This window comes from Alexandromys fortis, unplaced genomic scaffold (genome assembly GCF_014885135.2).
Source record: "Alexandromys fortis isolate MF-2015 unplaced genomic scaffold, M_Fortis_MF-2015_v1.1 scaffold_438, whole genome shotgun sequence".
In the NCBI taxonomy this organism is placed as follows: domain Eukaryota; kingdom Metazoa; phylum Chordata; class Mammalia; order Rodentia; family Cricetidae; genus Alexandromys; species Alexandromys fortis.
Window position 1 is genome coordinate 136959 of NW_026068346.1, and position 16186 is coordinate 153144.

Genomic DNA, 16186 nt, shown 5'->3' on the forward strand with positions numbered 1-16186 from the left:
ATTGGAGATCAGACCTTTGTCTGTTGCAGGGTTGGTGAAGATCTTCTCCCAGTCAGTGGGTTGCCTTTTTGTCTTGGTGACAGTGTCCTTTGCTTTACAGAAGCTTCTCGGTTTCAGGAGGTCCCATTTACTCAATGTTGGCCATAATGTCTTGATGTGGGAGTGTCATATATCAATCTGTTGATTTCATTGGTTAATTAAATCAAGAAACTGCTTGCCCTGATAGGTTAAAACATAGGTGGGAGGAATAAACAGGAGGAAGTGAGGTAAGACTCCTCAGGCAGACTCCACTCTGCTCCCAGAGAGACTCGACAGCTCTGCTTTCTGGAGCAGAGACGCCAGGCTCTGCTCTCCCAGGCAGCTCCGACCCAGGATGGAAGTAGGATAGAATCTTCCCGGTAATCACACCTTGGGGTGCTTACACACATTATTAGAAATGGGCTAGTCCAGGTGCGAGAATTAGCCAAGAAGAGGCTAGATATAATGGGCAAGCAGTGTTTAAAAGAATACAATTTGTGTGTTGTTATTTCGGGCATAAGCTAGCAGGCAGCTGGGGTGCTGGGGACGCAGCCCCGCCGTTCCTTATTTCAACAATGTCTGTGCTGCTGGGGTTATATGTAGGAAGTGGTCTCCTGTGCCCATGTGTTGTAGAGTACTTCCCACTTTCTCTTCTATCAGGTTCAGTGTGTTCAGCCTGATATTGAGGTCTTTAATCCATTTGGACTTGAGTTTTGTTTATGGGTGGAACTATGTTATCATAACTATGACAGAGGTGAGTAGTTACATTTGCATATGAAGCAAAATTTGTTTTTAATTTAAAAATATACCATATTTACTCACATACTGGTGCACCATGGTGCAAGTGTAGAGGCCAGAGAACAACTTGTGAGAGTTTGGTTGTCTCTTTCCTCCAAATGGGTCCCAGAAATTGACCTCAGGTTTTCAGGCCTAGTGGCAGGCACCTTTAATCACTAAGTCATCTCAACCAACCACATGTAGCAAATTTTTACTAGGAGATTTTGGTTTTATTTTACTTATTTAACCTATTTTTTATAAGTTTTTACATAATTTTATTGCTTTTGTGACAAGAGTCTTGCTTTGTAGCCCTGGATAGCCTGGAACCTGGGCCTTTGGAGAGACAAACAGGCCAACTATCAGTATGTCAGCACTGCCTCATCCTGTCCTGAAGTCAGAGGGCTCCTGAGTGAGTGGATTCTGCCTGTCTGTCTGTCTGCCTGTCTGTCTGTCTGTCTGTCTATCACCTATCTCTCTTCCTCTCATTATATTCAATCCAAACTGGCCTCAAACTCACTATGTAGCACAGGCTGGATCTTATTTTACTGTATAGCTCAGGGCAGCCTGAGCTGATTGGGATTACAGGCATGCACCACCGTGCTAAAGCTTCTCTCTTCCAGTGATGAGTTAGGGACACATGAAGTACATCAGCAATATTCTAACATAACCATTTCCTTCCAATATTGATGACTTTCCAGGCACTGGTCTCTTTCTATCTTATTATTTATTTCTTGTTTACTTACATAATTTTTGATACTTTGCAGAGTAGTAGTTTGGTCCTAAGCTGAGATCATAGAGATCTGCCTGTCTCTGCCTCTTGATTGCTAATATTAAAGATGTATACCATGTGTAATTTTACAGAGAAATTTTATAGTTTCATTTATTTAATTTGTCAATGGAAGTGTTAGAGTTTGAAGACTTCATTCTTGATAAATTTAAGAAGAATTTATCTTTCTTTGTCTTAAAAAAAAAAAAGATGTATACCACCATGTCTGGCCTGAGCACCAGTCTCTGGGTTCCAGTACTTTTCTCTGTCGAATTAATCCTAACTGAAATGTCTCCTGCTATATGACAACCTCCTTATCACAAGTTCTATCTTCCTTTTCCAAGAGAATCCATGTACTTGTCTTTTTTAGTAATTCTGTTATAGTTAAAATATGAAGCCAGGCAGGTGGTGGTGGTACATGCCTTTAATCCGATCCCAGCTCTCTGAAGGCAGAGGCAGGTGGATCTCTGAGAATTTGAGCCCAGCCTGATCTACAGAGAGAATTCCAGGACAGCCAGGGCTGTGACACAGACAGAGAAGCCCTGTCTCAAACAAACAAACAAACAAACAAACAAACAAAAAACAACAACAACAACAACAAAAACACCAAACATACAGTCATTAGCCAGTCATGGTAGTGGTAGCATTTAATCCTAGCACCGGGAGACAGAGGCAGGCAGATCTCTGTGAGTTTGAGGCTAGCCTGGCCTACAGAGTGAGTTCCTTAACAGCCAGGGCCACATAGAAACTGTTTTGTCAAGCAAAAACAGCTTTGGGTAGATCGTGTTTATTTTGGCTTACAATTCCAGGTTACAGCCTTCATTGTAGGGAAAAGAGGCAGCATGAACTTGAAGCAGGTGGTCACATTCCACCCACAGTCGAGAGCAGGAAGATATTAGTTAATGTATGCGTGCTTACCACTCAGCTCCCTTTCTTTATTCTTTCACAGCCTAAGACCCAAACCCAGGGAATGGTGCCACCCACAGTAGTCTGTGTCTTTCCAAGTCATGCCCACAGGCCAACCTGACAGGGAGGGGTTGTCTAACTCCTCGTTGAGACTTTGCTGGGTGATGCTAGATTGTCAAAGTGACAGTTAAAACTAACCATCATCTTTCCTAAAGGAACATATGTCAATCGCCTTCTAAATTATTTATGTTCAGGATCACTGAGCTTGGCCCCAAGCCCGGTGGTCTGAGTTCTATCCCGGGAACTACAAAGAGGAAGGTGAGACCTGACTCCTCAGGTTGTCCAGACACACAATAAATAAATACACGTAAAATGTTAAAATATTTATGCTTATACCCATAGACTAGCCTAGAGCAGAAAAGCTCCTTTTTTGTAGAGATTCATTAAAAAAAAAAATGTACGGAAGTGCGGTAGAGCCAGGAAATAGATGGGGAGCCTGCGCTAGTCATGACCCACCATAGAGATATGCCTCCTTCTGAGACCTCCGAGCGTCCTAGAGAGGAACCGGACGTGGGCCCTTTCATTAGGGCACCTGCCTGACAGCATCCGCCACTCACTTCCGGTCCGCGCTGGCCCGAGCAGGTGCTGAGCGCGCTGGCAGTCAAGGCCGCAGCGGCTCGGGGCGGAGTGGGCTCGGGGCGGGTTGCAGCTCGGCAGGGCAGCTGCGGCCCGGACGGTCGCCTCTCCACGCACAGCCGTGGTCCCAGGTAAGAACCGGGCGGAGGCCGGGCCAGGCGGAGAGAGCCTAATGCAGGGTGCCCACGCTCCGCGGGAAGACCTCGACCCTGCGCCTCTAAGAAGTGGGGCGATTTAGACGCGGATGCCGGGCAGTCGTTGGAAGAAGAGCCACGCGGCACTTTCCGTCTGCCAGAGGCCTGCGGGGAAAGACCCACGAGGGGCCTGTTGCCCGCAGGGCGCCGGCGGAACGAGCTAGGCAATAGCTGGCTCGTTCGTGAAAGCTCGATGCGGCAGAGAGACGAGTGCTGTAGGCGGAAAGTGAGGGATCGGTTTAAGGGGCGGGTGGAGAAAAACAGGAACAGCCAGTAGAATCTGTCGCCGAAGGTCGTGGCCTCTCGACCGCTGGTTGCGCCAACAGTCTGAGCGCTTTTGTGCTTCGGGGCAGGGGCCTGTCTCTCCAGCCTGCCCGCCCGGAAGTAAACAAGACTCATTTTACGGACTGCTTTGCAGCCTCTTTTTTCCTCAGGTGTAATGTTCGCTTCCCACTTGTTCTCCCGTTCTCCTCTCGCTTTCTTCCAGCTGTGTAACCAGATTGCCCTAGAACTCACCATCTGCCAGCCTAAACCAGGTTCCGGGATTACAGGCAACTACTGCCGTGGCTGTTAATCTTTCTTTGCGCGAGACGGACTCACTGTGCACTGTGTAGCTCTGGCTGTCCTGGAACTCACTATGTAGACCAGGATGGCCTCTAACTCACAGAGAACATCTGCCTCTTCATCCAAATGCTGAGAGATTAAAGATGGTGGGTGGGTTTTTTTTTCTTTTCCTCTCATGTTTGTCTATGTACCATGTGTGTGCTAGGTACCCACAGTGTCCAGAAGACACAGCAGATCTTCCGGAACTGGAGTTACAGCGGGTTGTGAGCCACCGTGTGGGTGTTGGGAACGGAACCTGGGTCCTCTGCAAGAGCAGTAGGTGCTCTTAATCACTGGGCTGCCTCTCCAGCCCGTTCTTTCATCTTTTTAAACCTTCCATGTTTTTGGAGGGAGATGGTTCTATATGCTGCTTGCATATTCTTTCTCTGTCTCCTCTTTTACTTATTCTCTTGACACTTTTGTCCATGCATACAGCATGTCTTGACTATTGCTACCCTAACTCCCCTCTCCTCCCAGGACAGCCAAACACCCCTTTTCATATCCTCTTCTTTTTTGTTGGGATGCTGACTGATTTTACTGGCTTAGTCCTGTGCAGGTATATAAGCCGTGTGTGGCAATAAGTTCGTGAGTGCAGTGGCTGTGTCACATCCAAAAGACAGCACGTCACAGTACTCTTTCCCACCCTCTGGCTCTTAAATTCTCTCTGTCCTCTCTTCTGTGTTCCCTGAGCCTTGGCTGTGTAGGGGTGTTGACGCAGTTGTCCCACATCTGGATGAACACTCAGCTTTGGCCAGTTATAAGTGTCTGTGCAAACTGTAAGCAGAAAGAGGCTTCCATGACTAAGGCTGAAGTAGCCAATCTGTGGGTATAAACATAAATATTTAGAAGGTGGTTTGATGCCGTGTCTGTTTAGCAAAACCATAGTTGTAGGTTCTCCCTTAGGCCCAGTCTCCCTGGCTATGGATTTTTGACCAGGTTTACAGTACCAGGCATGAATTTCCTCCTGTGGAGCAAGCCACAAATCCAGACGGAAAGTAGTTGGTTCCCTTCAAGCCACTATTAACAGCCGTGGACATACCTTGCCTGGCAGGTCATTCCTTGTTAGAGCCTGCAGGCTTCCCTGCTATGTATTACCGGCAATGACTTTTCTCCTCCAGGGGCCTGGATAGCACCTTTCAGCACTATGAAAACTAGTTAATGGGGGGGAAAGTTCCAGGTCAGTTCCAGCTTGATTTCTCCAGTTGCTGCAACCAGAATGTATTGTGTCTTCAGCACAGGGCTTTACCATCTAGTTACACAGGCATTCAAGAGCAGTGGCAATGGCCTGTGCAGCATTGTCCTTAGATAGAAAGCACTGTCACCGTCAAGCCACTAGTGAATTTGTTGGTCTTGACCTCAAAGTTTGTCTTGGTCTTGATTTTGCCTGCTTTGTTGTCTCCACCCTGACCAACCGAAGCCCCAGATCAGCTGATAGGATTTGAAGATCTGTATCAGTTTCCTGAGAACAAACACAAAACTGGAAGGGCTGACCTCCTGTGTGCGTTTTCTGTTCTCAGAAGGGCCCTCTCTGTTGTCATCCTCAGGCTTGCTGGAGCTTGAAGATGCTGAAAGAGCGCCTGGAGATGGCAGAAGATCCTCAGCAGCAGATGGGTGCTCCAGTGGTGAAACTGGAGAAGGAGCTGCCATGGGGCCGGGGAGGGGAGGACTCCAGTCCTGAGGCATTCCGGCTGAGGTTTCGGCAGTTCCGCTACCAAGAGGCTGCTGGTCCCCAGGAAGCCCTCAGGGAGCTCCAAGAGCTCTGTCGGAGGTGGCTGCAGCCAGAGCTGCACAGCAAGGAGCAGATCCTGGAGCTGCTGGTGCTGGAGCAGTTCCTCACCATCCTGCCCCGAGAGCTCTACACCTGGATCCGAGAGCACAGCCCAGACAGCGGCAAGGCTTTGGTGGCCATGGTGGAGGACCTGATGGAGAGCACACCGGAGGCCAAGGCGGTGGGTGAGAAGAGGGTGTCCAGGCCTTGTGCGGTTGGTGTGGGAATCAAAAGTGGAGAGGTTAAGGAAGTAGTGGGAGTGGATAAGACTTAGAACCTGCTCCATCATCCCCTAGCCCCCAAACAGCCTTTCTAGAGAGTGGCTGCTGTTTAGCAAGAGTCAGAGTTGAAGAGATGGCTCAGTGGGTAAAGCACTTGCTCTGCAATCATGAGATCTCCAGGACCGTGTAAAGGTCACATGAGGGAGTGTGCACGTGTACTCCTGGTGGTGAGATGGTGGACAAAGCAAGGAGAGCCCCCAGAAGTTTGCAGTCCAGCTAGGCAGACGTCCTCAGCAGGGATGAGCAAGAGTCCCTGTCATAAGGTGGAAGATGAGAACCAGCACTGGTTATATATAAGATTTTTTTTAAAAGCCATCTCTAGGGAAGATGTCCATGGTTTAGGCATCAGGGACCCCTGGGTGAGCTTTAAATCCAGTGAACATAGTTTAAGTTTAAGTGGACCTGTATTCCAGGTCCACTGTGAGCTTTGCATGCCCTTGGGGAAGAGCCTAGTGGCAGTGGTTCTGCCAGAGGCAACTGGGATTTAGGCTCAACCCCACTCTGTCACTCTGGGATTTTTCTTACTCAACTTTCGGTACCTCCGCTCAGGTAAAACCAGATTCGTGGATTCACTTTGTTGCAAAAAGCAGTTTTAGAAAGAGTTGAGTGGGGTATATTAAAAGACATTTTTTTTTTTTTAGGGGTTGGGGACATAGTTCAGTGGATGGAACATTTGCTGTGAACGAATGAGAACTGGAGTTTGGTTTTCCAGCTCCCACATAAATGCATAATGCTGGATAGGCTTGATAGTCTGTAATCCACTCAGGAGGTGGAATTAGCATCCGCCGTGTGAGCTGGCTAGGTAGACAGTGAAATCAGCAAGCAAGAAATCAGATGACAGACTTTGCCTAAATACATAAGATGCACAGTGATAAAGGTAGACACTGAAGTCACCCATTGTCCTCTGCATGTGCATGCACATGTACCCACATACATATCATACATACCAACCACACATATCTATGCAAAGAAAAGACATTTTAAATAACTTTGAAATTTTTGTTTTATTCTGTTTTGTGTATGGGTGTTTTGCCTGCAAGTATATCTGTGCAGCATGTGCATGCAGTGTCTCTGGAGTCCAGATCCCCTGGAACTAGAGGTACAGCTACTTGTGAGCTGCCATGTGATGCTACAAATTGAACCAGGGTCCTCTGGAAGAGCAGCCAATACTCTTAATCACTGAACCATCTCTCTGGCCCTTAAATAACTACCTTAAGGCCAGGAGTTACCAGAGAGAGATGCTTACATTTTGTCTCACAGTTTTTTGGAAAAGTATGGTGGCAAGACTATGAAACAGCTGACCACACACATCTGCCTTTCAGGAAGCAGTGATGAATGCTGGTGCTCAGGTCAATTTCTCCTTTTGTTTTAAAGATTAAAACATTTACTTCTTTTATTGTGTGTATGTGTATAACATGGAGGGGTGGCTTGTTTGTGGGGTTTCTGTCCTGCCTAGTCCCCACAGCCATTTAGCCCCAATGAAAATCACACAGAGATCTCTATAAGTTATAAGCTGATTGGCCCATTAGCTCTAGCCTCTCACTGGCTAACTCTCACATCTTGATTAACCCATTTTTCTGATCTATGTTAGCCATGTGGCTCAATACCTTTTTTTCAGTGAGACAAATCACATCTTGCTGCTTCGGTGATCTGGGCAGGAGTGGGAGGAATCAACTTTCTTCTTCCCCGTATTCTCCTGTTCTCATTACATCATTTCTACTTCCTGTCTGGTTTTCCCGCCTATATTTCCTATCTGGCCAATCAGCGTTTATTCAAAACATGATTGACATAATACAGACAATTATCCCACACCATATGTGTGTCTGTGTGTTAGAATGTGCACATATATTCGGGTATCCACAGAGGACATTGGATCCCCTGGCGCTACAAGCTACAGGTGGTTGTAAGCTGCCTGGTGTGGGCACTAGAAACAAAATGTAGGTCCTCTGCAAAAACAGTATGTACTCCTTGCTACCGAGCTCTCTCCAGCCCCTCACTTTCTCCTCTGATTCAGTGTAGGACCTCAGCCCATGGGATAGTGGGGCTGCGTTTAAGCTGGGGCATGCTACCTCAGGTAACCAAATCTAGACAAATCTCCCTCCCAGATAAGCGCAGAGGTTTGCCTCATAGGTGACTCTAGAACTGTCAAGTTGATTATCATTATTAAAATGTATGAAAGAGAAGAAAAGGGAGCAGGGCTTGTTTCTATGAGAATGTCACTTCAAAGCTCCACTTTTTGTAGAGCCGCTCTTTCTCATTAGCTAGTTCATTTTAGAAGCATTTATTTAGCTTTCTTCATGTGGAAGAAGTCAACAGCTTTCTTTCCTCTTCCACCTTTTCTCTTTTGCAACTCCGCTCCTCCCTTCCTCTCTTCTTCTTTCCTGCTCTTCTTTCTAGTCTTTTTTTTTTTTTTTAAACAGGGTCTACTGGGTAGCCCTGGTGTGCCTGCAATTCATTAATTAGACCAGTTAGGCCAGGCTGGTTTTGAACGCGGGGGTGGAGGGCTTCCCCCCTCTACTGGGTGCTAGGATTACAGCTTGGACCATCATACTGGGTTTATGTGGTGTTGGGGATGGAACTCAGGGCTTCAGGGCTTACAGGGCTTCATGCATGCAAGGCAAGCACTCTACTAGCTGATTTGCACCACTAGCCTTGCTTTCTTTTTCAGTTTTATTTCAGCTCTTTTTCTAACAACCTCCAGCAGGTCTCATTCTAACTGGTATGTGCATTCTTCTTAGGTTCCATGCCATGCCCAGGGAGAACAGCTGGTCACAGCCCTTGGTGGAGGATCTTGGCAATCAGGCATCCACTTGGGTCCCGTAGAAGTCAAGCCTGAGTGGGGGATGTTGCAGGGGGAAGGAGTTCAAAGCCTGGGCCCAAGCACTGCAGAACAGCTGAGCCAGGGCCCTGGAGATGGGACACAGGCCTTCCAGGAGCAAGGTAAGATGCCAGTGATGAGGATGAAAGGTCAGCACTGGGCTAAGTAGTTACTAGTAAAGTATAATATTGAGTTTTCCAGGCTACTTCCTTTACCCCAGTAGGAAACAGATGGAATGGTTTTTTACACCTTGACTGGTTTTAGGGGACACATCTAGAATCATGTTCTCTTATCATTTCTTCTTCCTCCCCCTTCTAGAACCACTAGGAACTATGCTGATGATATGGGAGAGTTAGGTATTAAGTGAGGAGACAAGCCATACCCACATGAGGCTTCATTTTTACTGAGTCTCAGAAAGTTGTTTTCATGAGTGACTCAGGAGTGTGACTAACTCTGAGGGGACAGGGTTGGGATAGTCTTCTCAGCCAGAAAAGGGCAGGGGACTCCTAGACTCTTGGCTATAGGTCATTGTGGTACTGAAGTAATTCTCTCTATTTTGTTATTATTATTATTATTTTAATTTTTGAGATAACATTTCTCTCTGTAGCCCAGCTTCTGGAACCCGCTTCATGGAGCAGGCTGGCTCGAGCTCAGGGAGATCCACCTTCCTCTGCCTCCCAAGTACTGGGGATTAAAGGCATGTGGCCACCACTGCCTGGTCCTGATGTAATTCTTTGTGGTCTGTAGTTCTGAGATGGTGTGTATGGGTTAAGGTGCTTTTGAATTGGTGGACAACAGCCCTGATCCTTTTTTGTGTTCTGCTCAGCACTGCCCATTCTTCACGCGGGTCCAGGTCTTCCCTCTGTGAGCACCAGAGACCAAGAAATTGCTGCAGGGTTCCTTGCAGCAACATCCCAGGTGAGCTAACATTTCTGTTTTGGAGATTTTGTTGATTTGTGTATTTTTTGAGACAGGGCTTTACATAGCCCAGGTTACCCTTAAACTCTATATGTAGCTCATGGGTCAGAGAGGTGAGTCAGCAGATGAAAGTGTTTCCTGTTCTTCCAGAAGACACAAGGTAGACTTCCAACATTCGTGTTTGATGGATCACAGCTTCCTTGTAGTTCCAGCTCAGCAGATCTGAGGCTCTTTTCTGGCCTCCCAGAGGGTTGCACATACGTCTCTTACTCTTTCTCACACATAGAAAAGTAAATCATTAATTTTTTTTTTTTAAAAAAAGTAGAAGATGATGTCTTTATGCTTCCGATTCTTGTGTTTCCACACCCTGAGTACTGGGATAATGGGCGTGCAGAGACACCTTACTGTGTGATGCTGAGAATGGAGCCCCGGGCTTTGGACATGCTAGGCAAGCACTCCACCAGCTGATGCTTATTCCTAAGTACCATACTCCATTTTGTTTATTTAACATGCTTTATTCTTTTAAATTAAAATGTATTATTTATCCTCTTGTGTGCACATGTATAAGATAGATGTGTAGGTGTCCATACCACTACACATGTCGGTCAGAGGACAGCTTCGTGTAGTCGTTTCTCCACCTTTCTGTTGGGCATCGGGCTTCACCTACTGAGCACTTCTTTAAAAAAGCATAACCTTAAGCTGGGGCTTGAGGGAACACACAGGCTTCTAGGCTCAAACTTGAGGAGGTTGCTGAGATGGCGAGGCCAAGCAGGGCCATAGTAGCAGGTTCTGAACATGTTGGTCACCCTATTAAAGCTGTTGGAAGATGGCAGTTCTCCCAACTCATCCAGGTCCAGTTGCTTCTGTCTTTGCTGTGCTTGAGCCTGGTTTTGAAGCTACTGGTAGACTACCCCACCTTTTTTTGACAAAGTTTCTAGTGTATGTGTTGTGGGAGGTGTGCCACAGTGCTCATGTAGAGGTCGGAGGACAGCTTGCTAGAACCAGTTCTCTCCGTCCATCATTTTGTTTCTAGGAACTCAACTGAGGTCATCTTGCTTGGCAGCCAGCACCTTAACACACTGAGTTATTTCACCAACTTTAGGGTTCTTACTTTTTTCTCTTAATTTATTTTTATCTTTTTTAGATGTATGAATGTTTTGCCTGCACATGTGTGTGTATGTATGTGCATCACATGTGTGCCTGGTGCACTCAGAGTCCAGAAGATGGTGTCTGATCCCTAGGAACCGTTAGTTACAGGCAGTTATAGTAGTTGTTATATAGGTACTAGGAACTTAACCCCTGTCCTCTAGAGGAGAGCAAGTGCTCTTAATGGTTGAGCCATCTCTGTAGCCTCCAGTCTTCTTTCTTTATCTATAGCAGTCTTTTGTTGTTTTAGGGTCTGGGGCCTTTTAAAGACATGGCTCTGGCTTTTCCTGAAGAGGAATGGAGGCACGTGGCCCCAGCTCAGATTGACTGCTTCGGGGAATACGTGGAATCACAAGACTGTGGGGTCCTTCCAGGTAAGATTGTTGCCTGGCACAGGTAAGAAAGGAGTTTTGAAAGCTTCAGTTTAAGAGTCTTGTCCTAGCCGTAGTGCTGCTGACCAGATAGTATAGGGAGTCTTGGAGAAGTGTGCCCATGACTAAGGGGCATCGAGCACTAGAGAGAAAGGAAGGGAGCAGAAGAGAAGCGCTTGTTCTGGTTCTCCAGCAGATGGTTACTGAACACCCCCTGCATGCAGGCCCTATGTGGCAGCTTTCTGTTGGGGCAGGGAGTGCGCTGGATGAGAGAATGTAGTGTGTGGGTGTGCTAATAAGTGTAGCATAAGTGAGGGCTAACTGATTATATCAGTGTAAAAGAGGCCAGGGGAAGAGAACTCTAGGTTGTGCTTTTCATAGAAATCTGAGTTAGATTTGTGTATGTGTGGTATATGTGCACATGTGTATATGTATGCACATAGCTGTGCTCATGCTCAGAGGAAAGAAGAGGGAGTGTTGGGTTTCTCCCTTTGTCACTCTGCCTTACTCCTTTGAGGCAAGGTCTCTCTCCCTAAACCGGGAGCTTGACTTTTTCAGCTAGACTAACAGTTCTAGTGATCTTCCTGTCTCTGCCACTACAATGGTGGTGTTACAGGCATGTATAAAACCACACTGGGCTTGTTCTATGCATGCTGGGATCTGAACTCAGAGCCCCTGGTTACACAAGTGCTCTTAACCACTGAGTTGTCTCTCCAGCCCCATTGAGTTAGAGTTTTGAAGGAAGTAAAAGTCTGAACTAACAGAACCTTAAGTGGGGGGTGAGTATTAAAATCTGTCAGTCAATTTGGTATCAAGGCAAGGAGGTGGTAAGGAGTAAAGAAAGGTCAGAGTTCAGGGTTCATGGACATGAAAGGTGTTGAGGTTGTTGATCAGAGGAAAAGAAGATGAGCCATTAATGGGACATATTAGGAAGCTGGGTATGGTTATGCAGGCCTGAGATTTCCCCCTTCAGAATTGCATGAGTTCAAAGCCAGCATGTGTTACAGAGCGAGATCCTATCCCAGAAAACCAAACCATCACCACCACCAAGGTGGTGCATGAAGTTCCCTGGGTGGTCACTCTTTGAGGAAGGCAGAAAGGGAAGTGAGAGGAGTCTCCTTTCAGATGTCTCTTTCTAGCAAGGCAAAAGCATCAAAGTGGGAGAGGAGGCCTTCAGGTCTGAGGAGGAATGACATTACAAACAGCCTTAGATAATATGCTGGAGCCTGAACGCATAGGCAGCTATGGGGGGCCTGGAGAGGAGAGATGACAGCCTGTAGGTCTCTTCATTCCTTTCAGATCCACAAAGAAGTAAGCTTGTTCTTTTGTAGGTTTGGGGAATGGTGGTGGGAAGCCCATACCTAGTTCTGACCTAGCCTACTGGCTCCTGGCATGCAGAAAACCTTAGATAAGAGTGGAAAGTTACAACAGGTGTTTGTGTCTACCTGTGTGTGGAAGAGCTGGTCTTGCTCACATTTGCAAGTGGGAGAGAGAGGGTGAGGCTACAAGGTCACAGCAGCTCTTTAGAGCTAGCAGAGAAACAGGGACAGAGAGACAGAAAGACAGGGTTACACCTGATTTCTGGGTGTGAAAGAAAGTAACAGTTGGAGGGTCTGTGCTGGAGCATCACCACAGTGTTGACCTCCTTTGCCACACAGGTGCTGGGAACAAGGAGAAGGAGGCCAAACCCCAGCAGGAAGATCTGAAAAGAACATTTGTTGGGTTGACTTCCGATGGGTTTGGAGAAACCGCCATCCAGGTTCCTGGACCAGGGGGTGCCTGTGAGCAGGAGCCTGGGGGATCTGGAGCCAGTTTACCTGGGCTCCCTGCTCCTCAGCATGGGGTCCCCCTGCCAGACACCCTTAACACCCACAATTCTTTCTGGAAACCTTTCCAGTGCCCTGAGTGTGGAAAAGGCTTTAGTCGCAGCTCCAATCTTGTCAGACACCAGCGAACACATGAAGAGGAGAAGTCCTTTGGCTGTGTGGAGTGCGGGAAAGGTTTCACCCTGAGGGAGTACCTCACCAAACATCAGAGGACCCACCTGGGCAAAAGGCCCTATGTGTGCGGTGAGTGCTGGAAGACCTTCAGCCAGAGGCATCACCTGGAGGTGCACCAGCGCAGCCACACGGGGGAGAAACCCTATAAGTGTGCAGACTGCTGGAAGGGCTTCAGCCGGAGGCAGCACCTGCTGGTGCATCGCAGGACACACACTGGGGAGAAGCCCTACACCTGCGAGTGTGGCAAGAGCTTCAGCAGGAATGCCAACCTGGCGGTGCACCGGCGTGCACACACTGGGGAGAAGCCCTATGGCTGCCAGGTATGCGGCAAGCGCTTCAGCAAGGGGGAGCGGCTGGTGCGGCATCAGAGGATCCACACGGGCGAGAAGCCCTATCACTGCCCCGCCTGCGGCCGCAGCTTCAACCAGAGGTCCATCCTCAACAGGCACCAGAAGACCCAGCATCGCCAAGAGCCCCCTGTGCAGTGAACGTATCGTGGGCCGGCTCTGCCTCAGGGGTACTTGCATTGTACTGAGTGTCCTGGGCAGTGCCCAGTGAAGGACAACAGAATGTGCTCAAGCAGGAGGAGGACAGAGCCTGGTGTATGGAGAGCTTCCAGAGGGCCCACAGTTTTCCTTCACCTGTTGTAGGGAAACACAATCCTAAGCTTCAGTTTTTTTGGGGGGGAGGTTGTTGGGAATCCACCTCCTAAGCAAGTTCGGAGGTAAGGGCAAAATTTTATTGCATATTGGCAACTTGAAGCTCATTTTTCTTTTCATTTTGAGATAAGGTCTCGTATTATTTAAGTTGGTCTCGGACTAGTTGTGTAGCTAAAGATGGTCTTGAACTTCTGATACTCCTGCCTCCATCTTCCCAGTGCAGGGATTATTGGAATGTGCCACCATACCTGGCTTATGCTATGTTGGAGATGAAACCCAGGATTTTGTGCATGCTAGGTGGGGTACCCTACTGACTGAGGTATGTGCCCAGCCTTGAAGCTCAATTTGTAGAGAACTCTGTCTTGCCTGCGAGATCTTTAGCTCAGGCCTGCCTTCCCTCTATTTTTCATTTGAAAATATTTAAGCACCCACTGTGCTCCTGGCTCAGAGAATGCCATGGTGATTGGGACCAGTGAGATCTTGGAGCTTGTGAGCAAAGCCGGAGCAGTAGCTTGTAAGTATCCCAAAGCACGTGTTGTTGCAAGTGCCACATCAGAACCTTGGTACACTCCTGTGAAGGCCTGTCCCTGTGTGAGGTCTCACATGCCCTCCACCTCAGGTGGGGACTTCTCTCATGCAGCCTTGTTTATTTAGCTTTCTTGGCAGCCTTATTGTCGTGGACTAGAACGTTCTACCCTCATCTGTAAAGTCTCCCCCTCCCACTACTCCTTGCACTGTAACCACAGCTACTAGGAAATTAATATTTTGCTACTGATCATTGAATAAACGTGAACATATTTTAAGACAATTAGTAACTTCCCTGAAAATACCTGATGAATTTAATCTGAAAGACAAACTAGTATTAATGCTCTGTATTTGATGACACTTTCGTATATATAATACCTCAGTGAGAGTGAGGGACGTGTGTATGTGGTGTTGGGGATTAAACCTATAGCCTAACATGCTAGGCAAGCATCATGCCACTAAGCTATATCTCCAGCTCTACCTCTCCCCTTTTTTAGAAGTTAGTTTGCTCAGGCTTGCCTTGGAATTGTTTTGTGGCCCATGCAAGCCTTGAACCCTCCAGCTCCATCCTCTGGAGTAGGTAGAGTTCCACATCTGCTCCACCAGGCTGGCTGACCTCTTTGTTTTTATCTTGTTCATCCTGTGTTTATTGAGGTCCTGCAGTGTGGGAGGAACATTTCTGAAAGCTTAGGTTGCACCAGTGAATCAAACAGGGACTATCCTTGAGCTTGAGCTGAAGAGATGGCTCCATGGATAAGAGAGTTGCTACTCTGACAGAGGACCCAGGTTTGGTTCTGGCAGCTCACACCAGGCTGTAGCTGCCTCTCCTGGGGATCCAACACATTCTTGTGGGCTTCTGTCTTCCAGCTTCTGTGGGTACTTGATTCCCATACACAGACTTCCCATGAGTATGAACATAATTAAAAATAAATCTTTACAGGCTGGAGAGATTATTTAGCCATTAAGAGTGCATATTGCTCTTGCAAGAAGACCTGAGTTTGATTCCCAGTACTCACATTGAATGGCTCAATACTATTGTAATTCAAGCTCCTGGGGATTGGACAACCTCTTCTGGCATCTGCACACAAGTGCATATCCACAAACAGACACATGTAAATAACATGTTTTAAGAAATCCCTGTGCTTGTAGGATTCTCAACTTTGCAGATGAACTATATCTTCAGAGCCTGTGGATAGCCCATGAATCCTCTGGGTCTGAAGATTTTTTGTTTGTTGTGTTTTTAAGATAATGGTCTCATTATGTAGTCCAGGCAGGTCTCCAACTCAGAGAAATCTGGCTGCCTTTGCTTCGTCAGTGCTGAGATTCAGGATGGGGTTTAACTTGGAGCTTCTTGCTCTGAGTTGCATTTCCCATCCACCTTATGTTCCTCTCCAGTCATTTGGACTCTTGTCATCTGACATTTAGGAACATGAATACCAACTTCTTTCTATTTTCATTTCTATTGCTGTGGTCATATAACCTGACCACCACCATCACCCCCCCCCCAAAAAAAGGGGGAGAAAAAGGATTTAGCTCACAGTGGCAGGATGCAGTCAGTTACTGTGGGGAAGTCACAGCAGAAGCTTGAAAGCAGCTGGTCACATCATTCGGTCAAGATGAGAAGGCTGGAGAGGTGACTGAGTGCTTGAGAGGAGCAGGATTTGGATCCCAGCTCCCATGTTGGGTAACCATTTCTAACTCTAGCTCCCAATGGATCCAATGGCCTTTGTTGGTCTTTGCAAGTACCTGACTGCATGTGTGCGTGCACACACACACACACACACAGATTCTTTTACACAT

At 47.3% G+C, this 16186-nt stretch overlaps 1 protein-coding gene across 6 annotated transcripts in view; it reads left to right on the plus strand.

The window, feature by feature from the left end:
• The window catches only part of Zscan25 (zinc finger and SCAN domain containing 25), a 39292-nt gene extending 24623 nt beyond the window's left edge, over window positions 1-14669 (plus strand). For 4 of the 6 annotated variants that reach the window (XM_050132923.1, XM_050132926.1, XM_050132924.1 and 1 more), the window contains exons 4-8: window positions 5445-5849; window positions 8688-8889; window positions 9594-9685; window positions 11082-11205; window positions 12861-14669. In XM_050132923.1, coding sequence (XP_049988880.1) covers window positions 5463-5849; window positions 8688-8889; window positions 9594-9685; window positions 11082-11205; window positions 12861-13690 — 1635 coding nt within the window. In that variant the 5' untranslated portion in view covers window positions 5445-5462 and the 3' untranslated portion in view covers window positions 13691-14669. Of the gene's footprint in view, window positions 1-3076; window positions 3235-3871; window positions 4008-5444; window positions 5850-8687; window positions 8890-9593; window positions 9686-11081; window positions 11206-12860 lie in introns of those variants that run through there. The other 2 variants (XM_050132922.1, XM_050132921.1) reach the window with 2 other exon arrangements.
• Window positions 14670-16186: the final 1517 nt, after the last annotated feature.